Genomic DNA, 26,230 nt, shown 5'->3' with positions numbered 1-26,230 from the left:
ATGATGTAGAAATTGCACCCTCTGCATGCCCCAAACAGACAAAAGTGAGGCGGTGACATTTGCACACCCCTGTCATAGAACGTTCTTCACTAGACACACAGAGTTGGAACAAGCCTCATGCGCATTGATGATCCATCACTGTCAGCCAGGCCACACGGTGGAGTGCTACTCAGCTTAAAAAGGGAGGTGATCTGGTGCAAACTGTGACAGGGTAAACCTCAAGAGCATTTTGATAAATGAAACAAGCCACTCACAGAGGGACTGATGACCCAAGGCTCCCAGAGTAGTCAACTGCGTAGAGTGAATGCGGGAGAGTTGGCAGGGACCAGGGTAGGAGGTGGTGGGAAGGTAGTGTGCAGTGCGTTCAGAGGTTTCTTTTTTTTTCTTTTTTTTTTGGGGGGGGGTTTCGAGACAGGGTTTCTCTGTAGCATTGGAGCCTGTCCTGGACTAGCTCTGTAGACCAGGCTGGCCTTGAACTCACAGAGATCCACCTGCCTCTGCCTCCCGAGTGCTGGGATTAAAGGCGTGTGCCACCACCGCCTGGCCAGAGGTTTCTTTTGGGAAGACAAAGAGGGTTCTGCAGATGTGGGACGGTGACCACGTGTCAACAGAGTGATGTGCAATGCTAAGAACCTCTGCCCTGAAGGAATTAAAATAGTGACTTTGATAGGAATATTTTCTCTCAGTAGATCGTCCTTTGGGTTGAAGGGTTTTTTGTTTGTTTTGTTTTTCTTCAAATAAATCTAGTTTTTAAAGTTCAAAAATAAGTAAAAGAACTGGGACCATGTTCATTTCTTCTAAGCCCTGTTGCTGGTGGTTTACTGGATGGGGAAGGTTGCACAGAGGGAAAAGAATTTATTTAGTGTGTTTTCTTCTTGATTCTTCATGAAACTCTAAGGAGGTCAGTATCAGTCATAAGGAGGTCAGTACCAGTCACAAGAAGCTCAGTACTAGTTATGTCCCCATTAATTGGTGGACTGAGGCTGAAAATGGCAAGCCACGGTGCCATGCCATAGATCTATGGTGCCAAACTGGATCTCACAGGTGACTCCCACCTTCTCTCCTTCCATCCTGCATAGACTTTGCCAACTGCCTCCCCTCAACATGTCCTTTCTCTGATATGAGGGGCACACAAGTTGTTTCCTTTGATTTTTAAAAAGCCTAGTAGCTATGGCTGCCTCCTCATTGCAAAGAGGTGGGTCAACAGAAGCAGTCAGTGCAGGCCAGATCCACCTTGCTGGAATCTGAGGGAGGAGGGCTGTGCCGGCTAGTTTTATGTCACGGGAGAGGAGGAAGCTTCAGCTGAGAAAATGGCTCAATCATATGGCTATCAGCAGGCCAATAGGGCATTTTCTTAATTAGAGATTGAATGTTGAGAGGGCCCAGCCCATTTTGGTTGGGTCCACCCCTGGTCGGGTGGTCCTGGGCTCAATAAGAAAGCAGACTGAGCAAGCCATGAAGAGCAAGCCAGTAAGCAGCACTCCCCCCCCCCCCCCGCCCCCTCACACACACAACATGGCTTCTGCATCAGCTCCTGCCTCCAGGTTCCTGTCCAGTTTGAGTTCCTGTCCTGACTTCTTTCAGTGATGGACCATGGTGTGGAAACAGAAGGCAAATCAACCCTTTCCTCCCCAAGTTGCTTTGGTCATGATGTTTCATCACAGCAATAGTAACCTTACCTAAGACAAGGGCCAAAGGCAGGCACCTCTCTTTAGCAAACTCTTGGAAACATGGCATCCATTCACTCCGACTAGGAGAGAGAGAGAGAGAGCCCTGACTCCAGTACTTCAGCACAAACTTAGAGGTCCTAACACAGCAACGCCATGGCTGAGCTCGCACATAATGCTCAGCTTCTGTTTTCAGGGCTGCTTCTGGAAAAGTCCTTCAGGGGAGTGGTTAGAGCCGGGTATTCTGGGAGCCTTCTCTGTTCTTTGGCACAGAATGGACATGTTCAGGGGATGTTATTGCCCTGCAACCATTGTTCACCTCCTTGGTCCTCCCTGGCATCATCCTGTTATGTGCTGATCTGTCTCCTCTGCCGCTACTGGTGTTATAGGTCTGGGAGGCATGAAGATCTACCTCCATGCTTCCCTCTAACAGCTCTATCCGTCAAGTTCCTTATTAATAATTGTGAATGTCTGTGGGTGGGTTAGTGCACGTGAGTGCAGGTGGCTAAGGAGTTCAGAGAAGATGTTGAACTCCTTAGAGCTGGAGTTACAGGCAGATGGGAGTCACCAGACATGTGTGATGGGGTCATAGCTCAGGTCCTCTGGAATACAGCACAGGCTTTCAACCGCTGTGCCATCGCTCCAGCCTGTAATACCTGCAAAGTCTGAATGTAAAGGACTGCATAATAAATGTCTCTGACTTGGACGGCCATGGGAAGTCTCTGCTGCAGAGCCTTCTGTTTCTCTTTTGTTTTTTGACTTATTCCCTACAGAATTAGGTGCTGGCTAGATTTGCCCTCGGGGCCCCTGCTGTCAACACCTGTTTGAGGACACTGCTGTGGAAGGCTCCATCATTTTAGTCAGGAGTTAGCTAGGCCAAGATTTCTTGTTACCATGACTACTTCCTATGTTCCGCAGGCTACAGATCCCTACAAAGTTGCCTTGTACTGAGTGGGGGACGTGGGAGGTGCCAGCTTTTCTATAGTGCATGTCCTCCATCCTTAATATTTCTCTGCCTGTGTGCAGGGCCATGGGTGGGCCTGCTCACAGCTGGTCCTCCTGAGGGATCCTGCAGGACTTTGGGACTGGGGTCATAGTCCTGTGGGATTTACCTGTTATGCTCGTCTCTCTTCAATCTCAGGTAGATGCAGTGCATCTAGATCTTGCCTGTGGCTTCTTAGTATCCTTTCCTCTTACACCATTCCACTACCCAGTGCTACAGCAGATGCTGGCCGTGAGTCTTCTCTCTGATATAGCAGCACTGGACTCTAAAACAATGGTGGGGGCCCTCACTCAGCAATGGAGCTCTGCCTCTTCGTACCTTGTTACTATCCCTGTATCCTGCCCCAACCCCTAACCCCATGCTCTTAGTCTGGGCTGCTCTCCCCCAGTATACAAAAATCTCATCTCAAAGGGAAGGATGGTCAGATATGACCAGACTGGACTGGGGCTGCACTTTCAATGTCTCACCTCCCCAGTATGGTGGCTGAATAACTCTTGTGTTCTTGTATCACCAAGGGAGGCAGAGTCTACCCTCCTGCTCGCCCATCATCCTTTGTAAGTGCACAAAGGAAGAGCCTCGGAAGGCAGAGTTCAGCCCCCATTGGCACCCTACTTTGTAGCCACCCACCATCTTTGTCCTGACGCCTTTTTGCCCATTTGGATGGTGCTTGCCACCTCTTCATCCTGTGTCCTGTTTCTGGCATGGTGGCACTGCCCTTGTCTTTCGAGAAGGGCCTCTGCTGTGCCTCCCTCTGACCTCTCAGGCTTCTAGTAATGTCAGGCTGGGAGTAGAAGTTGCCTGTTACCTCCTGCATGGACGCTGCCCTTCCCAGCCATCTGCCAATGCACAGTGTGTGTTCTCTGTCAAATGTGGTATCCAAAGAGGGTGCATATTGGAGCCCCTTCTCCCTGTACGTACAGCCAAGGACTGTTTAGGCTTTTGGTACCACAGGAAAAATGGTACCCGATGCACAGTATGAGCTGGGCTACTTGTGTGATCCTTTCAGGTAGGAGGGTCCTGAGACCCTCTCTAGGTTGCAGCCTGCTTTCCAGCGTGGAGCCTCATCTACTTGTAGGTACTGATTTGGTGTTTGTCTTAACTTTTTAGACTCTGGAAGCTGTCCTGAACTTCAAGTACTCCGGAGGCCCGGGCCACGTGGAAGGGTATTACAGGAACCTGTCTCTGGGACTGCATGTGGAGGTTGAGCCCTCTGTGTTGTTCACTAGAGTCAACACACTTCCGGCAACCAGGTAACCAGGCTGGGTGGGGTGGGGTGGACGGGAGGTTGTCTCGTGTCACTGGCTATCTTATCTCACTGTCCAGCAGAGCCATGCCTTTGGCAGGGCAGTGGTCCTTGGTGTTAATGGGCAGCTAGGATGCTGTGCCCACAGTCCCTGTGTGTGTGTGTGGGCCCTCCCAGGGCAAGTTCTTTGCTCTGCTCTGACTGCGCCTTCTTCAATGGGGGCCCTGCACAGTGCTTTGCTTGTATTTGGTTCTTCCAGAGAACCCCAGCCTTGTCCTCTGTGATGCTCCTATGGCCGGTGAGATGAAGGTTTTTGTCTCAGGGCTCACTGTCCAGCACCACAAGGACCTTCTAGCTCAGCACAATGTCAGTCATTCCACACAGGGAATCATTTCCTTCAAGGTAACCCTCTCTGTTACTAACTCCTCCTCCAGGCCTGAGCTTCTTCTTAGGAAAGGGAAGGGTGAGTTTGTCTACTTCAGGGTCACACGTGGTGAGAAAGGCCATTGGTTTTCTCTTAGGTGGAAGGTGACAGTTCCTTATCTCATACTTGTACTGTGGAAGTAGTATCAATGCTTCCCAGGAGCCCTTGGGATAGTTTATATGTGCAGCTCCTGGAGAGTGGGGACCTACCTCCACTGAACTCCACTGTGGACCAGGTCAGCATTGTGAATGCTTAACTGAGCAAAACAGCAGCCATAACCAACGCTCACCTGTCTTTCTTTGGACCTCACAAATAGCACCCTGGCCTGTGCTATTTATTCCTTTCTTGTATTCTATAGGGTAAAATAGAGGTATGGTGTCCATCATAATGCTGACAGAAAAATACATTTAAACGGATCTAGCTCACTTACCGCCCCCCCCCCCAGCCACTGGAAAAAGGCTTCAGCAAGAATTAATGGCTTATCTGGGCCTTTTAGCATCCCTTTTCATCATCTATCACTTTTTCGGTCCTCACTGCCAAGGTGGCTTCTACTTGAATTTGTATAAAGCTTTAAAGCTCCTGCCCCCAGGGCAGATTTGGCCAGCGTGCTGACAGCCAGTGTTAGGGTGTGCCAAGCCTTCCGCACATAGCTCTGCTACATCATGTCTGCCTTTTTTGCCCCTTCTCTTCTCCTGCTGCCACTGCCCATCAAGACTTCTCAGATGTGGCACAGGTTTCTATGAATTCTCTTTTGTGCCTCATTGATATATGGCTGCTACCTCAGGGCCCCTGTAGGTGTAAATGGTAATTTAAGGTTGAAGTGGACTTGGAAGCATTGGCTGTAGGCTGAAGCACTACTTTGGTCTTTGTTGCCAACCTGTGGCCTTCATCTTCTCTTGTTTTCGCTGGTGTATTTCTCTTTCCAGCTCTTGGGTTTGAGAGTGCACTTCTGATTTTCCTTTTCCATTATCCCTAAGTCTAATTGATCTCAAAATCCTGGGATGGAATCTCACCATTTCCAGATCACTCTGGCCACTCATATCCCCGTGGAGGGTTGACCAGTTGGCTCCAGCCCTGCTTGTCCCCCCCCAGGTCCTACCCAGCTTGCAGACAGATCCAGTGCTGAGGAGACTGCATTCAGGGTCTCTCCCACTCTTGTTTGGGACAGACCTTCCTCTTCCCTGCTTCTCCCCATGTTCCTACCAAGTTCTGGTACAGCCAGTCATACCTTTACAGCTGGAGCTTGTGTCAAGGCAGTTCTCTCCTGGGGGCGTAAACTGTATCTTTTCCCTAAAAGGGTCCTATTAATAAACTACCATTCTTGTATTTAACCCTTTGGAAAACATCTGCTTGCCTTTGAAACCTGTTTGTCTTCCTGTACATTTCTCTAGCAGGAGTGTGCATGCGTGTGTGCTTGCATGCGTGCGCAGGTGCGTGCGTGTGTGTGTGTGTGTGTGTGTGTGTGTGTGTGTGTGTGTGTGTGTGTTTCTCTGTGCTTTCCTCACTTCTCTAACACGTAGTGTGTCATATTCCTGGGAGCACTTCTGCCCTGTTTCCAGAGAGCACCCCCCAATACCAGGTGCATCACACAACCTCTTTGGAAACAGGGCCAGACAGAGCAACTTCTTGCTCTCCACTAACCTGATAGGAGCTTGTCACACACAGTTAGTATGGAATGGGAATACAAATGTATACACAGGAGCAATGAAGCAATGGAACATCAGATAAGTGAATAAATAGAAAAGATCCAAGCTCCCTCTAGGAATAGGGAGGAAGAGGAGAAAATAACAAGGAGTGAGTGACTGAAAAGGATACAGACAGTACAGACTTACATGTCTATGTCCAAATTTGCCCCAGTGCAGACAGATTCAGCATTGCATTTAAAAGTAGAGCTTGTCAGACTCCATGCAACAGCAAGACATTAACTATATGCCTCTTATAAGAAACCAGCCTCAAATGTGCACAGTGTATGTAAACACTAATGTTTAGAAGGTTGGTATGGACTTATTAATATTAAATGTCTGGGCTTTCAAGAGAAAGAGATGGGAAAATTTGTAGTGATTGAAGAATTGAGTTCTCAATAGCACATTACTGTCCTAAATATAAATACACTTAAAAAGATAATTTCAAAATAAAACTGGCACACGAAGGGGAGAAACAGATAACCCCATGGTACACCTGACTGTTTTCCTATTATTCCTTGAGAATCTGATATGACAAGTTTACAAAACAAAACAAAACCCACAGGAAAATCGTGGGCAACCTAGACATTTTGGTTAACCAGCTCCACCTAATTGTATTTATGGAAGAGTGATTGCTTATACTAGAAATGAATGGCTTGACATCAATGGTGTGGCTTCTGCATCACACAAAGAAGAGTTCAATACCCCCAGAAGAAATTATAGAGAAGAAAGCATGTCAGTACAATAGGGAGTGAAAGAGAATTTATGGAGTCAATGGAACCAAAACTGATACTTTAAAAAGATTAATAATAAAATTAATCATAACTAGGGCAATGAGTGGGAAGAAAGAGAAAACATAAATTGTTAGTAGAAGGAAAAAAAGATGCAGCCTTCTGTGGGTTTTGTATATGCTTAGTTTGGAAATGTAAGAGGATACTGTAGAGAGCCTTATCCCAGTGAGTTAGACAACTGAGGCAAAATGGATCAATGTTTTGAAGGAAGAAAGTGGACAAAGTACTAAAACTGACACAAGAAGAAATAGAGTATGTGAATAGACACTCTTGGTGAATAAACACTCTCTGTGAATAGACACTCTGTGAATGGACACTCTCTCTGAATAGACACTCTCAGCTAGAAAGTTCCCCTGAAGCGTTCTGTGGGCCCAGGCAACTTCTCCAGTAACTAGTTCAAGCTCTTAAGAAAGCAAGCACAGTACTTTTAAGGAAGCTCATTTCAAAAGCAGGCAAGGAGGATACCTTCCTGGACCCAACCTCATCATACTGCTGCTTTCCAGAGACACCAACCACATCACAGGAAGAAAAATCTGTAGGCCAGCAGCCTCAGGTATTCAAAGGCTGAGTTAAAAGACAAAATACAAGTTGATTTCAGCCACATGTAAGGTATAATAGAGTACTAACAATCCCAGTTTATCCTGGAAATATATTTAGTTTTAAGCACTGAAAACTTAACTGTTGGAATTTATCTCATTAGCAAAACACAGGGGGAAAACCTGGCAATTGATGAAGGACGTCCTTGGACAAAATTCAATTCTTACTTAGGTGGGAACTCTATAAACTAGGGTTTCTGAAAGCTCATCAGCACCAGAAAGTTCCTGGGCAGAGAGTCTACGGTTACTGTTGCTGCAGGGCAAGTCTGAACAATTTCTCCATGAACATGAGCTAGGCAAACCTGTCTGCTGTGAGCACTCTGTTATATTCCTTGTAATCCTTCCCAGAGCAATAAGGTTTCAAAAAGTAAAAATAATCAAAGACCTAAAAACTAGAAATGGATAGTTTTAAAAAAAAAAACGCTGTTGTCATCCACATGTCTGCTATTACACCGTACACACGACTAGCCGTATTCCTGTTTATTAGCAACAACTAGAAATTTGAAGATAAAATTGAAAATAACGTTTCAATTAAACCAAAACACAAACCACAGGGATAAAGTTGTGAAAATGTGCTCTCTATCTAGAAGGTGTCAAAACACAGGGAAGAGGCTTGAATACCTGGCAAAGGACGGGTGCTGATTCCTGAGAAGAGCTGGTTCCTGTTGAGATTCCAGTTTCCTCTGTATCGACTATAAACTCAAGGCAATCCCAACCAAAGTCCTGGCAATATTAATTAAACCAGAAACTGGCAAGTTGTTGTTTGAAATATCTTGAAACAGAGCAGGAAACATTCCTTGACCTAAAAGAACAAAGTCAGAGGAATTAGGTATATGATTTGAAGACTTCTGTGCAGAGGCTATTGGCACCCACGAGGACTAGAGGTCAGTACACCCGGGTAGACATAGCGTAAATAGACTTAGCAGAATGCAAAGCCTGTTCTTGCTCCTCAAAAGAGACGTAGCAAGGCAGCTTCCTGACTTGAGGCCAGAGATTTCTTAGATCCACTCAGAAATTGCTAACTATAAAATAAAATGTTGATAAATAATTAATTTTATGAAAATTGAAACCTTATGCTTGGGCTGGCCAGAGGGTGCAGGGGGTAAAAGCTTTTGCTATGGCAGCTAGATGCCTAAACCTGATCCTTGGAATCCAAGTAAAATTCTGGATGCTGTGGGCCACACCTGTGCCTTTAGCCCTCCTGTGTTGAGATGGATGCGTGAGAACAGCTGGAAGCTCGTGGGTTAGGTAGCCTGGAGTACACAACGCAGCAGCAGAAGCATGGAGAGAGACTGCATCAGCCAGGTAGGAAGAAGGCAAGCAGTTCCTCCTGAAGGCTGTTCTCTGGCCTCCATGTGTGTGCCCTGGCATGTTGCATGTCTGAGTGCTTTTTATAAATAAAATAAACAAATTACAAAAAAATTACACTCACCAAAAGGCAAATCATGCCATAAAATATACTGCAGCATTTGAACAGGTATTTTTTTTATAATGGCCCCCAGTCACCTGAAACATGTTCTTTGTCATTAATCGTTAGAGGAACGTAAAATAAACAAACCTATGATTAGGCACCATTGTATACCTCCCAGAATGGCTAATGTTGAGTAAATGTTGATTGCATTCGATGTTGGTGAGGTTGGGATTGAACTGGAATTTGTGGGCATACAAGTTGACTAGCAGCTCTTCTCGGAGCTTTTAAACCTACCCAGTGAGCTGCCAGTTTCTTTTCTGCATGTTTATTTTAGAGAACTAAAAAAAATCTATCTACAAAAAAGACTTGTGCAAGAGTTTATATAATAGCTTTACTTTCTATAACTCCAGTGTGGAAATGACTCCGAATACCTGTCAGCAGGAGAATGGGTGAGCCATCTTTGATACAATCCCACAGGGGGATACTCCTCAGAAACAAAAGGAGCTTCTGGAACACGATGCCAGTCAAAGGTGTCTGTGCACACAGTTCCAGACAATGACATCCTCTCTGTGGTCAGAGTGCTTTGAGCAGTGGCTGAGTGTGGGTTGAGGGTGGGTGAGAAGAAGTGGGTTAGGAAGGTATTAGGGTCTATTACCTTGGTTTCTTAGGCTTTGCTTCTGACACTCCCTCTCTCCAGGGAGGACCTCAGTTCTAGACAGATCAGGTTCGTCAGTTGCCTCAGAGGACCAGTGTCTTTCTGCCTCAGTGAAGTATTGTATGTCTAGTAGGGTGCTATCCCGAGGTTAGGATAGTGTAAGGACTCATCAGTCTATCTTTCACATCTTTGTCTGTTATCTCATGTAAGTTGTCCCTTGATTTTAAAAAATTTAATGCTCACATATAAAATTATGTGTGCAACCAAAGAGGGCCCTTAATTTTTAATGGATGAGATATGGAAAGTTATCATGTGAAATGGGATGCTGCAGTGTTCAACACTGGGACAGTCCATGGGAGGGCCCTGGGAAGAGCAAAGCATTGGTGAGTCCTTCTAGGTTTTAAGACTGGCAAAATGGGCACCAAGCTGAAGTTGTATTTTCCTTGGTGACTACAGCAAAATCAACATGCATTTTGGGCACTCAGCATTAGCAGTTTATTGAAGTGGCATGCTGTGGTGCATTATGAATTCATTGCTTGCTTTTTGCTCACAGGTGAAGATTGTTCTGTCAGAATCACGCTGTGCTAGAATTCTACACATCTCACTTTTAAAGGCAGGCCCTTCTCAACACACTTGGACTACAGATGAGGCCGGGTGGGTGTTGTATGTTTTTCTCCAGCTCATGTAGCTTGCTGGTGACAGTTGATCTAGGTTTTCTTACTTCAAAGCCACTGCAGTCTGGACAGCCAAATGACCACCTGAATGTCAGAACTTTCATGGAGGTTTAGACTGATTTTTAAACAGAAGCCAGGAATGTCAAAAGATCACCCTGGTGTGGGCCAGTTGTGTAGAGAAGCTCAGCTGCAAATGTGAATGGGTCATTTGTTCCCAGAACTGTCAGGATTTCTGTCCCTGTCATTTCTATAGTTTTTCGTGTGTGTGTGTGTGTGTGTGTGTGTTGTGTTGTATGTGCATGCATATATGCAGATGTGAGTGTGTGTGTGTTGTGTTGTATGTGCATGCATATATGCAGATATGAGTGTGTGTGTGGTGTGTGTTGTATGTGCATGCATATATGCAGATGTGAGTGTGTGTGTGTGTGTGTGTGTGTGGTGTATGCATGCATGCATGCCGCTCTGAGTGTCCATGTGTATGTGTGGTGGCCAGAAGAGGATGTCAGGTACTTGCTCTTTCACACTCTACCTTGTTCCCTTGAGACAGGGACTCTTACTAAATTTGATATGAGGCTGGCAGCCAGCGAGCCCCAATGACCTGACCCTCCTGTTTCTGCCCCTCCCCCCAGCACTGAGGTCACAGGTCAGTATTGCCATGCCCAGCTTTTTTTTTTTTTTTTTTTTTTTTTAATTTTTACATGAGTTCTAGGGAATCCAAACATCCAAGCTCAGGTCTCATACACGTGCACCAAGCACTCTTACCCTCCAAGTCATCTCCACAGCCCCTCTTACTGGTAGTTTTTTATGTGACTGTCTTCTGGAAAGGAAAGGGGAGATAGAAATGTTCTTTATTCTGGGCATGTTATGTTCAGCATCCTGTTCCGTTCCAGAATGCCCTCGGCGGTGGGCATCATGCCCTGGAGTGTGCAGTGGCTCCTCATGTGTTCTACCCATTGGCATGCGAAGGCTTGCGTCTACATGGGGCCTCTCAGCACCATACTGTGGCTTTGGGTCATATTTGTGTGAGCCAGGTGTCCAGAGACCTAGCTCTGATTCCTTCTGCTGTGCACATGTTATCATGGGAGTTGCAGTTTCAGGGTCTGTCTGTCCCTTACTGAGAGACTGTGTCTGCTCTGTCCATCTCACCAGGGAGAGAAGAGAGTCAAATTATTGAAGAGTGGACCATTTTCCCTAAATGCCGTAAAATAGCAAAGATGAGAGGCAGGCTATTCTCCCTCCCTCCCTTTCTCTCTCTTCCTTCCCCTCTCCCCCTCTCCCTCCCTCCCACTTGGGTTTGGAAGATCAATTACCTCTGAGATTCACATTTTACACCGAGCCGCCCGGTAATGTTCTTAGGACTAGACTGAAATGGATCAGGCCACACTGCCCCTCTCTAACAGCTGGGCTCCCCTCTCTCCCAAGGAGCAATTTCTTTCTAGACGGTTACAGTAAATGATCCAATCTTAGACATCCCTATTTGGAGCTATGTAGAGAATACCCTCCTCAGAGGAGAGTGCAGGGTGTAATAGGTATTTCGTGTGAATAGGAGCCATCCTTCTGGAGACACTGTTGCACTTGCTCTCTGTCATTTAAAAGGTTTCTGTTGGGGAGGGGCCCTTAGCTCCCCAGAGGTCCCATGCCCATAGTATGTAGCATCACGGCTGTTTCAAGAGAGACCTTTATCAGGCTAGAGCTTTTCCAAGCTGCTGCATTTGCTAGATTCATTTTACATTTTGTAAGACTTTAGAATCTTAGCAATAAGATTTGGAAGTAAATCTGTATTTCATCTCAAAGGACGATAGCATTGATCTTGTGTGGTCATGAAATCACATGTTAAAAAATTATTCGTGAAGATTTGAATATGGTACGCAGTGCGAGATCGATAAATGGACATTGAAGATCCTTGCTTCTTTCTTGTGTACCACCCATGTTCTTTGGGTAAAGGGAGGGCCAGTCCTGTAAGAAGATCTACTATGCACAGCTGGTCCTGGGAACTTCTGTAGGATGCCACTGGCCTTAGCTGCTGGCCCATCTTCCTACCTTAGTGTTGGCTCTCTGAAGCCAAATACCCTGACCGGCTGCTGTGTTGGCTATACCCAGCATGGCGCCTGCCATGATACAGGCACCAGTACTCAGTTGAATTGATAAGTAATGCTGAGGGGACATGGGAGGTACATGACAGAGAAAGAAAGAACCACCCGGTGTGAACTGATGGGGAGAGCTGGTGCCATGAAGCCGTCTGTGTGAACAGTAGGAATAGCAATTGCTTCTTCTATGAATTTGGAGGAAGCTGTGCAGTGGGGAGGCCAGAGCCAGAGCCCAGAATCCCGAGGGCACACTGATAGGCAAGAAACAGGAGGAGGGGACCGTGACTGCTCCTGGGATATGTTTGAGTTATGAAGTAGTCTGTTCTGAGCTGGTGAGATGGCTCAGTGGGTAAGGGCGCTGCCCTCCAAGCTTGAAGATGCAAAAGAGAAGCCAATCCTAGAATTTTTTTCCTGACCTCCCTGTATAACACACACACACACACACACACACACACACACACACACACACACACACACACACACACACACTTACATACACTAAACCAATATTTAAAAAAATACTCTTCCCTGCTAAGATATAGGGAGCAGACATTCCTAGCCTGTCACTTTGTGGCTACATGATGCCCCATTCACCCAGGAGCCACAAGGGGTCTGCAGAAGGCCCTGGAGCCCAGGGACATCAACAATGGCATTTGAAAGGGTTTGAGAGATGACACAGGAAGTTAAAGCATTTGCCATGCAAACAGCAGGACAAGAGTTTGCACCCCCAGAACTTACGTAGACGATGGGTGGATGTGTTGTTCCACCTGTAATTCCAGCCTTGGAAGGCAGAGATGGGAGACCCCAGAAGCCAGCTGGCTAGTAAGACTAGACCAGCTTAACCTGCATTTGAATGAGAGACCCCGCCTCAAAGAAAGTACGATAGCAAGTAATCAAAGAATATCCCTGACATCACCCTCAGGCCTCTGCAGGCTCCTGCACACGTATATGTGCACCTGCACACAGGTGTGAATGCATATTAAACATTTATACATTGCATGTGCCCCCCTCCCCCAACATGCACAGCAAAAGAGGGAAAAAGTGGGAGTGAGGTGTCCTCACTCATACTGACTACCAGATCTGCCATAGGGGTGAGTTCTGGAATGTTTCTAAACCCCGGATCCTGATACCGTGTTGTGAGGGTTAAGATAGAAAGCTGAATGTCAAATATTTAAGGCAGAGCCTGGCATGTGGTATGGTCATAGGAGTTGGCACTCTCTTCCCCTCTTGTTCTTAGCCTCTGACCATGTATCCCAGGCCATTCCTTCGCTCTGTTTAAATCAATCCCCAGGACTCCTGGCCTGTGAGGAGGACATGGCAGGTGACTGTATGTGGCAGGTCATCTTGACTCAGTGGAGGGAAACGGGGCAGAATCCTAGACTTTGAACCTAGTTCTGTCTCGGGAGGGCCACTGAATTGCTCTGAGCCTGGCTTGTCCTTGGCTAAAAATAGTGGGGATATTATACTTAAAGAAAGATGTTTGTCCCCTTCTCAAGCCATTCAGACTCGTTACATAAATCCATGCTATGGGAAGTATGGTGAGCGACCCCATACCTGTTGTGTCTCCCACTGAGACACCCGCTGGTGACATTCTGCAGACATTATCGTCCCTATGCCACTCACTCCTCTGGCACTATGTACACTGCTTGTTACTGTTCTAAAACTAAAAATAAGACGTGGCTTCTGTGCCAGTTAATTATCTGTGTAATCCACGTGGATTGCCTTTCCGTATCAGACACTTGGGTCTCTGTATTTGTGTAGAAACTGCATACTTTTCCACAGTCTCCCCTCTGCTCGGAACTAGTTGGCTTTCCCTGCTGGCTGTTTGTGTTGAGCATTTTTGTGCATAAGTCTGTGTGCATGTGGAGAGTGGGTTTGAAACAGAACTCCCAAGAATCTGGACTTTTAATGTGCACTATAGACATTTCCTCTGTAATTCGTGAGTGTGAATACGACTTCCCAGCCTCATTAAAAATATCACTGTTATGAAAGAGTGAACAGTTGAAGTCTGTGCAACATCTCACTGGTTTTACAACTTAAACATCGTTAACTGGGAGTGAAGCTTAATATTCTTTATGTTTATTGAGCTTTTGCTTTTTTTCCAAGTGCTGCCTTATATGTAATTTTATCGTATTTATTTTTTTAGAAGACTTATTTTTAAGTGTGTGTGTGTGTGTGTGTGTGTGTGTGTGTGTGTGTGTGTGTATGAATGTGTTTGGGGAATTCAGGAGAGGGTGTCTCATCTCCTATAGCTAGAGATATAGATGGTTATGAGTTGCCCCATGTGGGTGCTAGGAGCCCGACTTAGGCCCTCTGCTGGAGCAGAAAGTGTTCTTAACCACAGGGCCATCCCTCCAGCCCCATATTTAAAATTTTTTATTAATCTTTTTTATTGCCCAGAACTTTTGTGTGTTAAATATTTTTAAAGGTGACCCAATTTGTCATGTGTTTAAAAAGGATTTATTTACATATATATATATATATATATATATATATATATATATATATATATATATATATATATATATATGAGTATGTGGCTCCGTTTATGTATATGTACCACATGCATGCCTGGGTGCCCAAGGAGGTCAGAAGGGACTGTCAGATCCCCTGGAACTGAAGCTACAGATAGTCTGAGCCACCATGTGGGTGCTGGGAACCAAACCCAGGTCTTGTGGAAGAGCAGCAAGTGCTCCTAACTGCTGACTCATCTCTCCAGCTTCCTAATCTGTCAAATTTTGTTACAAGTTGTATTTGTGTTTTTAAAAAGGATTTTAGTTTTACTTATTTATATGTGTCTGTGTGGAGGTATGTGCCCATAAGTGCCTGAGGAGACTAGCGTTCCAGGTGGTTGGGAACCACCTTGTGTGGGTGCTGGGAATTGAACTTGGGACTTCGGAAAGAACAGTTTCACAAGGGGCATTTTTGAGTGTTTGGCTTCTCTCTGCATCTACTTTAGGGAGTGCACTAAATTGTTCTTGGAAGCATTTTGTCCACTTCTGCTTTCTGGAAGAAACCACACAATATTGTTATTTCTTTACTTACTTAAAAAAAAAAAACTGTTTGGTAGAATTTGTCAGGAAAGAATCCTGACCTGGAGAAGACTTAAAAAAAAAATAGTAGACTTGATTGATTTAACAGGTGGGAGACTTTTGAGGTCGTTTACCTTTTCTTGGGTTGATTCTGGCAGTTCGTGCCCTGTGCCATCTGGGTTGTGACACTGGCAAGGTGGAACTCTGATGTCTCCATGCCACCCTCTCTGTCTTTGGGCTTGTTTGGCTTCTCTCTCTGTCTCTCTCTCTCTGTCTCTGTCTCTCTCTCTCTCTCTCTCTCTGTCTCTCTCTCTGTCTCTCTCTCTCTCTCTCTCTCTGTCTCTTTCTCTCTCTCCTTTAAAGTTTTATCATAACATTATACCGACCCTTTTGAAGACTCAGGTTGTGTAAACCAGTCAGTCTTCTCTGTTTCTCTGCTCTTCTCTTCCTTGTTCTCTCCCTCTGCTTCCTGTGAGTTTCTTTCTTATTTCCCGTGATGAGAGCTGCTTGCCCTATACCTCCAGTCTCTCCTGATACAGTCATTTAATGCTGCAGGTCTCCCTCTAAGTCCTTCAGCAGCTGCATCTCAGTGCCTGGGTTTTTACTAACTGCAAACAATCCTGGTTTCTCGGTAGGGCTGTTTGAAGTGTGTTGGTCCATTTCCTCACATTTTAAATGTCCCATTGACCATTCTGCTACCGACCTCTGGATTAATCCTGCTTCAGTTGAGGACACACTTTGTGTGCTTTTACTGTGCACTAGTGCATGTGTTCTGCAGGTGTGAGGTGGGGTTTTCATTACATGTCAGTCAAACATGGGTGGTTGTTCATGTCTCCTATATTGTTGATTTTATGTCCGCTCATTCTGTACATTTCCAAGAAGCTCCTATTGGTGTCTTTCACTCTAATTATGCTTCTCTCCATTTATCTTTTGAGTTCCCCCAGGGTCCTCATGGAGCTAAGTGCCCAGACATTAAGACTGATTGTGTATTCTTGGTAGATTCAGGCTTTCCTTCATTAAGCAATGTTCTTTATCACCACTAACTGTCCCTGCTCCAAAGTGGACGCTGCTACGCTTCTGCCTTTTACTGTCATAGATCTTAGTAAGCTCTCTTGCGCTGGGTACTTGACATTTTTGTTGCTCTTTTCTCCTTCTTCCCATGCCAAGTTTCCTGGTAATGTTCTTGCCCTTTCTTCTGAAGGTCTTTCTGGAAGGCCCCTTTTAGAGTCCCGGCCTTCCCCCCCCCACTCCTGAAGGACATTTCCCCCCTCCTTGATGCAGACTTCTAGGTTACAGTCCTTCCACCCCTCAATCACTTGTAAAATGTCCCGCTTCCTCTGCCCTTCACAGTGTCTGATGACAGAGCTTCAGACTTTTCACACCCGTTTCCTGTCTCTTGCTTGTTCGTCCCGGTAGCCTTTGGACTTCTCTCTCTGCAGCTTCCGCTGTTTCTAGATATAGGATTCTTTACATTTATACTGGGTTGGGTGTGTTGAGCTCCCAGGATCCGTTTAACATCGCAGACAAGTCCAGGAGGTTTTCTGCCATCGTTTCTTCAGAAGCTGTGTGAAGCTTTTACTTCTTGCTCAGTTTCTTACAGCATAGTACAGCATATAATCCCTGCTTAGGATTATACTCTTCAGTATTTTTTTCCTCTCTTGTTTCTGTTGGATGATGCTTCTCTATTGTTTCTGTGGATGATCTTTAATTTTAGGTGTCTCATTTCCTTTGTTGGCTCCAAACATTCTTTGTACGATTTCCACTCTTCTAGAGTTTTATTTGGGAATTTGCTTTTCTGCTTGTAGCTGGAGTACAGCCATTGGTGACTGTGAGAAGAACATGCACGGTCTCTGGTGTGTGTGGGGGGGTGGTGGCATGTCTCCTGGAGGTCTCTCAGCTCCGGGTGGTTTATTCTCTATCTTTTCTCCCCTTGTCTTCATTGTTACTACCCGGTGTATTTCTCAGCTCACTTTCCTGCTCTGATGCTTCTCCTGGCTCATCCTCATGCCTCCCCCATTTCCTGGGATGCTCTCTTATGCCTTCTTGGGCACATCCTTCTGTAAGATAGGCATCTTGAGGTGCCCCACCATTTTGAACATGGAGTTCATAGTTTCTGGTAGCAAATTCTTTCCTGAGATCTTCTGAGTGTTTGCATCTAATGCTCTGAGGTGCTGGGGTCTGGTCTGGGTCCTCAGGAAAATGTTGACATTTCTCTTTTAGTGGGTAGTCCACAGTGTCTTTGGTTTTCTTGCATTGTCCCAGGGGCCAGCTGTCCCATTTTCAAAGGATTTGTGGCACTCTCTGGCTCTTTCTGTGGTCTATGCCACCCCAGAATTGAAGACTTTAACCATGGTTACTTGGCCTGATTCCATGTGCTATGCTCTGGTGAAGCCTGAGGTTCCCACCTAACTGTCATACTGGTCTCTTAATCTCTCTCCTATCGCAAATCTCCCCCCTGTGTCCCCACTAAAGGTAGGCGTGACTTTCCTGTGTTGTGTCTCCCGTGGGACTGATTGGCCAGAAGAACAGGGAGTCAGCCGGATGTGATGGATGCTGACACTATGGCTTGTAGGACAGAGACTCCTGGACCAGAGAGTGGTACTCACCCATGTAGCCCAGTGCCTTCACGGTGCTGTCTGTGTATGGTACTGCCCACAGGCTGGACTGGAAGGCTCCTCACTGGTCAGGCTAGGAAGTGAAGCTTCTGTGCTTCTTGCTGCTGTCCCGGGCATACACCTCTGGGATCCCAGCACCTTCCTAGGCAAGGTCATCGCAGCCCTCTGAGCTCCAAGCTGCCTTTTGGGTCAGGTCAGGACAGTGAAGGGAAGTGCAACTCATTCTGAGGTCAGAACTTGGATTTGTCTCGAACTTTTTGAGTCTTGGACTCCATCCTCCCTAGCTGTGACTTAGGGATGGATTTGGTTACAGGCAGTGGGAGACACAAAGTAGCTTGTGCTTATTTCTTCCTCTTCAGCATTGGAATTCATCATCTCCACGTGCCCCCCCACCCCCCACCCCCCACCCCCCACCCCCCGCATAAAACAGTTCACACCACTCATCTGCTTCAAACTCTCAAAATAGCTTCCTGTCATGCTTAGAATGAAATCAATATTTTCTTATGACCTTTCCTCCACCATTAATCTTCTGCCAATCTCTTCTCTGCTTGTTCTGTGATCACACTGTGCCTCAAAATTTTTGCATTAATTGCACATTCTCTTTGGGAGGCTTTCCTCCAAGACCTTCATAAGATTGCTTTCTTGTCATTAGAGTCCCAAATCAAACAGCGTTTCTTCAGTGAGAACCTCCTTTGCCATCAAATCTGAAGTTTTTTTTTTTTTTAAACCCCTGTTGATGTTTTCCAGGAGATGCACTTAATTTCTGAAAACTATTTGTATTATAGGAGTCTCATGCCCTGCTGCATTTCATAGCCTACTTTTTACACTAGCTGTTGCCATAGTAACCAGATTTATGCAGGTGTAGCCAGAGAGTACCTTGCCTCAGCAGTGCTCAGCCTCTTGCTTTCTGGAATATTCCAAATGCCTTGCCAAGATTGCAGGATTGGATGACCCCAGGTACCCACTGCACAGTGGTTTAACTCAGTGAAGTGTGAGATCCGGTCCTCCAGGAGAGAGCTTGTCCAGTGAGGCTAAGATTTGTTGGGAAAATGAATCATCCTGTCTGCTATGACTTGGGTGCTTAGTGATGAAGGAAAGCCCCTGCAGGGTCCCACAAGGACCCAGGAAATGTAGCCCCAGCTGCCCCAGGGTGGCCAGCTCAGTTAGTTACCCCATAAAGCCCTTGGTGTGGCCCAGCCTCTTCTCTTCCCTCTGTGTGCACACACGGCCCCTCTCCTGGCCTCTCTTCCTTGAGTCCCGGCTCCCTGCAAGCTCTTTTCTCAGGCTCTGCCTTCAGGACGAGCCCCTGGTTTCAGACAACATTCCAAATGACTTTCAAATACATTTTCTAGACAATTTTAACTGAAACGAAGACAGATGAAGGGAACAGCAGTCCAATGTTAACATTTTGCTATATTGTAATTATACTAAATTTAATTAAAGGCAGAAAGCTAGACTGTGCAATCTCCATCTATATTCTTCCTTCCCAGTAATAAAGACTAATGCTAATAACACGATGGAGTATTTGAAAAACATCTTTAAAAGTGTAGTGTATGTGTTACCTCCTGCCACGTACTTTCCTGGCATCATTAACGCAGGTGTATCCATGTGCCTTGGTTACTTTCCCATTGCTGTAATGAGACATCTTGACCAAGGCAACTTTTAGACGGGTTTATTTGGGGCTTACAGTTCCAGAGGGTTAGTGTCTGCGATCACCATGACGGGGAGCATGGCAGCAGGCAGCATGGCGCTCCAGCAGTAGCTGAGAGCTCGCATCTTTGTTCACAAGCACAAGCTAGACAGGAATGGTGTGGGCTTTTGAAACCTCAAAGCCCGCCTGCCCGCCCTCCGTAACACACCTCCTCTAACGAGGCCACGCCTCCTAATCCTTCCTAAAGTCCTACCAGCTGGGGACCAAACATGCAAACATTTGAGCCTGTGGGAGCTATTCTCATTCAACCCACGACCACAACAGAACAAAGCAGGCTGTCCTTGCAAACTCATTTCTGACTCTGCACAGGTTTTGACACCACCACCACCCCCCATCCCCTCCTCCCTGCCCTAGCCATCCTGTTCCATCCTCTTTCCTGTTGGTTTTCACCTAGTTAAAAGGAGCCTTTGGCTTCTATCAACCACATTGCAGTTAATGCTTTTGAGCGTGTCTTTGTGAGAGCCCTCTGAGTTAATACACATTGACATGGAATAGTTAGGTCTAAGTGTGTTTATACATTGCTCAAGGAGGTAACCCCCACCTTCCTTCCTTCCTTCTTTTCTTCCTTCCTTCTTTTCTTCCTTCCTTCTTTTCTTCCTTCCTTCCTTCCTTCCTTCCTTCCTTCCTTCCTTCCTTCCTTCCTTCCTTCCTTCCTTCCCCCCCTCTCTCTCAGCTTCCCTCCATCCCTCCTTCCTTCCTTGGAAGTTGTACCAATTTAATTTATTTACACCCTACTTTTTTGCTGATGTACATCTTGGCCAACTCTTGGTTCTGGACCACTTTTTAAGTGTTTCCATTAAGTTGAGTGGGAAACAGTGTCTCAGGGTTTGCTTTCTTGCTCTGGCTGCTAGCTTGATAGAGTGTCTGTTTACTGCCCATTGCAGTTTTTCCAGGATTGACTGTCACTTCCCACCCTTTGCTTGATTTCTTACTGAGTCATTTCTTATTGATTTATGGGAATTCTCAATGAAATCAGAACTCTGATTCGTTGTCAGTTTAATATACTGCAAATACCTTTCCACAAGGAACTTGTCTTAGCTTTTTAATGGTTTCCTTTTATACCAAAGTCCCTAACTTTAACAGGGCCAAACACGCTGTCTTTCTTTTATATTTTACATGCCATAACTCCTTTGTGATATCTCTCACTCCTCACAAGCTGTCCAGCTGTTTTCAAATTTTTAATTTTTAAATAAATTTGAGGTCGTGTTGCGTGACTTTCTGGACAGTTGCAAACATCTACTCACCACAGACAGGTCACTCACGACAGAACAATGAAATGTTCCACTCAAGTCTAGCTTAGTGAGTGGGATTACTTGCAGGAACACCAGCGACGACATGACATAAGACCAGCTGTTCACCCAAAATCCTACCCCAGCAGTAGTGGCAGCTCGTGGAAACTGTGTCCCTAGGGCTTCTTGCACAGCTTGCCTGCTGGAGAGCCTTGCCTCTCAGGATTTGTTTACTGACTACAGTCTTGGGGAGAATGTTACAGCCTTGGGAGTCTGTAACATTCTGAGTTTCCTGAGCCTTATAAATTGGATCAGCTTCTATCCTCCCTGTAGAAGGGGTATCTGAATAAATGTTTGAATTCTGAGGAAATGGTCACACATAGCTATTTTGTAGACTTTTCAGCTCATGGTGTGAGGTAGGGATATGGTTTCCTGTGCACATAACCATGTGTCCCAGGTTTTTTCTGGAATCTTTCTCCTAGAGAGCATTGCCTCTTAGACCTCCAGTTCCCAGCTCTGGGACATGCTCTGGGCTGTCTTCCATCATTTATGCTTTGGTAGATTTCTTGATGTCTAGCAGGCTCGATCTTTCCAACATTCTCTTTGTCATTGTTTTTTGTGTGTTCCTGACACTGTTTTAAACATATATAATTTAGAATAGCACATCAGAATTTACTAAAACTTCATTGTCCCTCTTTTTGTTAAGGTTCATTGAATTCATGTAGATTCAGAGAATTGTGACTTCTTTTAAAATATGATCTTTTAATCCTCAAGCATAAAATACCTCTTTATTCATTTGACTGCTTTACTAAATTTTCTGTAAAAATTTAAAATAGTTTACATAAATGTCTTACATACATTTATTATTACATTTATTTATAGATGTTTTCTGGGCTGCATTGCATTTATAAATCTCTCTCTCTCTATATATATATATATATTTGTTTGTTTGTTTGTTTGTTTGTTTTTCGAGACAGGGTTTCTCTGTGTAGTTTTGGTGCCTGTCCTGGATCTCGCTCTGTAGACCAGGCTGGCCTCAAACTCACAGAGATCCACCTGGCTCTGCCTCCTGAGTGCTGGGATTAAAGGCGTATGCCACCACTGCCTGGCTAAATCTATATTCTTAAATATTTTTCTTTGTAATTATCTTTGGCTAATGCATAGAAATGTCACTAATAACTTGAGGCTTTATCCTGCAACCTATTTGAATCTGTTGCTTTTAACTTCATGGGAAAGATTGCTTTAATTTTTTAACCCCCTCTCCCTGTACTCTCTCCCCAATTCAATTTTCAAGAAAGCCTAGACCCTGCCTTTCTTCCTCACCTCCCTTTCTCAACTGTGTGCATGCAATAGGAGCTGACATGCAGGGGAGACTCAAACATCTGAGAAAAATCGATTGATAAATTGGGGAACATGTGGCCTCTGGCAGCTGAACTTCCTCTTCCCCATCTGCCCACCTTGGCCATAGACCTACATCTACCACTTCCGGTGCAAGTTTCTTTGCCCTCAAAAGCTTGCTCTGACTTCCCTTCTCCAGGAGAAATTTCTTAGGCTTCCCTCCTCTTCAGAAAGGTGAATCCAGAAAAGCAAACAAAAACCAAGAATTGCACAGGAATGAAAAGTAAATTGTGTGTCCCCACGGCTCATAAAGAAAATCAGCCACAGGGACGTGGAAAGACACATGAGCAAATGATATTAACGGTGGGCACAAAATGCTACCACAATCTGGGGCGGGAGATAATTTGTGAGTAACAGATAGAAAACAAAGATCCACCAATATATCATCGTGTTAACAGAAGCAATAGAAACACTGGCTCAGACACCCCTCACAGACAGTGACTCAGAATAGCGAGTGAAGTGACGCAGAGTCTATCTCTGCCACGTTCCCATGCAGCTTCCTAGGTACCTTGCTCTGACAGCCTTCTGGGCTTTAAAAAAATGGCCTTCTCCCCCTTCCCCATGAATGTTTTATGAGTTTCTGTCTCTGCTGAAAGATTTTGCTATGATTAAAGATTTCATGAAGTTATGACAAAGGGAGGCCGGGTCTTCATTCCTGGAGTCTCCTTTGCCTAGGATCTAAGGGAAGGGGCTGCTTGTAGGCAGCTGTCAGAACTGAGCATGCTCCAAATGCCAATGCCCCTGGGGAAGACACCCTTGATCCCAAGCCCCAGCATCAGCCAACATAAGGATATCCTCTGAAGGCCTCTGACACCACATTGGCACTGTGTATACCAAAGATGGTGACACTGTGTCTCCGCCTCCCTCCCTTGAGAAGCCCAATGTGCTTGGAAAGATTGCTTTGTGACACCCCTGGCCTCTGGGCAGTGTCTGCTTTATGTGTGTATGAACCCTGGATGTGTGTCTATGTTTCCTTCTCTCAAGGAGCCTACCAACTGTGAAGGCAAACCAACTTGAGCTCTGAGTCTGGAGACTCCACCACCACCTGGTGGTCCTCTCCCCAGCCTCCCCTCCCCTGTACTGCTCCCCCAGAAGTGTCAGGACACAAAGGCAAAACTCCTACAGCCCTCTCTCTTCCTTTGGCTCGGCTTTCCAAATAACCAACAGCGCCCTGCCTCCTGCTTGGGGACACACCAGTGAAGTTAGCTGTCTTCTCCTAGAAGGTCATGTTTTGATTCCACACAGAGCTAAAGATGACCCTGAGAGCAGCTCTTTGTCTGTATCTCTCCCTCGCTTCCAAGACAAACGATTCATCCTGTTTCCCCAAGGCCAGCCCAGCTGCCCTCTTACTCTGCTCTTGCAGTGGCCATGGCCGTCCCTTTTAGATCAGCCAACAGGTATCGATTTCCTGTCATGTGCTTACTCTGACGCCCGGTATTTGGGAAGTTGTGTTAGTTTGAGTTAAAACATTCAACTGTAACGGAAACTTAACTGTAGTGATGAACACAAATGAAACATGGGCTATTGGTACTTTTAAGGTATTTCAGCCATGTGGCTAATAAGTCTATAGGGAGGGGGCAGTGGGGGCGGGGCACTGCTGCTATAGGAGGTGCCTGGTTTTCCAGGTCCTGGCCCTAGCTCTGCCATCCATAGACAGTGGTTTGTTTCTCTTCTCTGAATGGTTGCTGAGCTTCATGGCCTCCTTCTCATTCCAAGGAGGAAGGAAGGGAAGCTAGGGAGGCCGAAGGCTAAAAGCCTCCTCCTCCAGGCTCTGTTACTTGGGGTCTGAGAAGCCTGTGGCTCCTTGGTTGGGATGCTGCCATTGGAATTGCTCCAGGAGCCATTGAAATTGAGGACTTTACTTCCTACCCTGCAGGAAGCAAAGGGAAGGGATGCTTCAAGTGCTGGGTGTGTTAACTAGCTTACATGATCTGCCCCAGCTCTAAGGAGGGATAATTTGGAGTCCTGGAGAATGAAGCATACAGAGAAGTCAGCACAAACCTGTGGGGCCCGGTTCTTCATAATCCAGCAGCCAGCCCTCTGCTCAGTCTTGGGTAGCCGAAGACTTCCTCATTTGGACATCGCCTTCATTTAATGACACTGTATACGATGTTTATAGATGGTCTTAAGAGCCAGCTGCTCGCCACTTGCTGAGGCTTGGAGGACTGAGCTACTTTCCAAGGTCCTTTGGTTCCGAAAGGGTTTGACAAAGTTCCAGGCACGTGCCCAGAGGCTTTGGCATTATTGTAAACCAATCATGATCACCTACCTGCACATCGTCAGGCAGTGGGAAGTCCCTGGAGAGGAAGAAAGGGCTAAGTTGCTTCTCTTTGCCTTTGGAGAGTTCTGAACTCCCCTCCGTCTTTCCACGCAGCACCCGGCAGTGCCACCTGCTCCTCGACGTCTTCAACTCCACCGAGCACGAGCTGACAGTCTGTGCCAGGAACAACTCTGAGCTCATCTTGCATGCCAGCGAGTGCCAGCGGTAAGTGACCTGCAGGGCCAGAGGAAGGCCAGGACCCAGGTGGGCAGAGCTTGGCAATGCTGGGAAGATGCAGAGCCTCCTCCTTACTCTCTTCTGGGCCTCTCCCCATGCCAAGAAGCCCTGCCTTTCTAGTCCAATGTCTAGATGGAATGGTATTTTTATTTTTATTTTTTAATAGAGAGATGCATGAGGCCCCAGGTTCAACAACAACAACAAATCAGCAGGCCTGTGGCTTAGATCTCAGCTCCCCACTGCCATGTTTGTTCTAGATCTGTTTGCATGTCCCTGTCTCTGTCTTACTTTAAAGAGTAAACTTTCCCCCCCCAATGCCTGACATTGGTATTATTAGTCAGCAGGGAAATGCAAATGCAGAAATCATAGGGAGAAGCTGCTGTGCATTCATCAGAACAGGGAGATGAAAAAGACATCAGGGGAGCTCTGGGGAGGATGCAGAGCTCCAGCAGCTCTTATGCTGGCATGGTAGAGAATCTGTAGTCACCGGGGACAAAGTCACACTTCCTTATAACACCAAACATACACTTGCCCTGTTGTTCCAACATTAGTTATTAAAAATAAAATAAAATTCCGGGTGTGGGGCAGAGGAGATGGCTCAGCAAGTGATGTCTTTGCCATGTGTCTTGGTTAGGGCTTCTATTGCCGTGAAGAGACACTATGACCGCTGTAACTCTTATAAAGGGACATTTAATTGGGCCTGGCTTACAGTTGCAGAAATTTAGTCCATTATCTTCATGGCAGCACGCAGGCAGACAAGGTGCTGGAGAAGGAGCTGAGAGTTCTACATCTTGGTCCATAGGCAGCAGAAGCAACTGTGTGTCACAATGGGCATAGCTTAAGCATGGGAGACCTCAAAGCCCGCCCCAATGGTGACACACTTCCTCCAACAAGGCCACACTTCCTAATAGTGCCACTCCCTATGGGGGCCATTTTCTTTCAAACCACCACACCATGTGTGAGGACTGGCATTCAGATCCCCAGGACTTATATAAAACCTGGGTGGGTTTAACAGCCCACCTGTAATTCCAGTATGCAGGAAGTAGAGATAGGGAATCCTTCCCACCCCCCACCCCCCACAGTCCTGCTGAGCTACCTAGCCCACCAGCTGATAAGATGAACTCCAGGTTCAGCAAGAGATTTGGCCTCAATGTGTAAGATGCAGACTGATTGAAGAAAGCACCGGACATCAACTTCGAGCCACCACCACCCCACGTGTGTGTACCCACACACATGTGAACATGCATGCACACTCGCCACATGCATACATATGCAAAACACTAGCTAACCAAGTAAGTCAAGGGCCTGGAAAGATGGCTCAGAGGGTAAAATTGATAGTGTCTTCTGCAAGGGGAGTGTGGTGCACCCTGCAACAAAACCACAAAATGCCCAAGAGTTTGATGGGACATGAAAGCCGCCTTATCCATGGAGCCTCTTGTGTGATGGCACCATTTCTATGAAGCCCTAGAATGAACAAAAGCAGTCTGCGGTCAGGAGAGTCTCAACGTGGGTTTC

At 46.0% G+C, this 26,230-nt stretch overlaps 1 protein-coding gene across 4 annotated transcripts in view; it reads left to right on the top strand.

Annotated features, from left to right (window-relative positions):
- The window catches only part of Trappc9 (trafficking protein particle complex subunit 9), a 479,962-nt gene that overhangs the window by 297,970 nt on the left and 155,762 nt on the right, over positions 1-26,230 (top strand). For all 4 annotated transcript variants that reach the window (XM_052747955.1, XM_052747953.1, XM_052747954.1 and 1 more), the window contains 2 exons: positions 3,778-3,920; positions 24,593-24,703. In XM_052747955.1, the coding sequence (XP_052603915.1) occupies positions 3,778-3,920; positions 24,593-24,703 (254 nt within the window). The remainder of the gene's footprint in view (positions 1-3,777; positions 3,921-24,592; positions 24,704-26,230) is intronic.

The sequence above is a fragment of the Peromyscus californicus genome, unplaced genomic scaffold (assembly GCF_007827085.1).
Source record: "Peromyscus californicus insignis strain IS unplaced genomic scaffold, ASM782708v3 Scaffold_20__1_contigs__length_68692818, whole genome shotgun sequence".
NCBI classification, from domain to species: Eukaryota; Metazoa; Chordata; class Mammalia; order Rodentia; family Cricetidae; genus Peromyscus; species Peromyscus californicus.
Note: the sequence above shows the minus strand (reverse complement) of the source record. Positions and strands in the feature narration are given on the sequence as shown.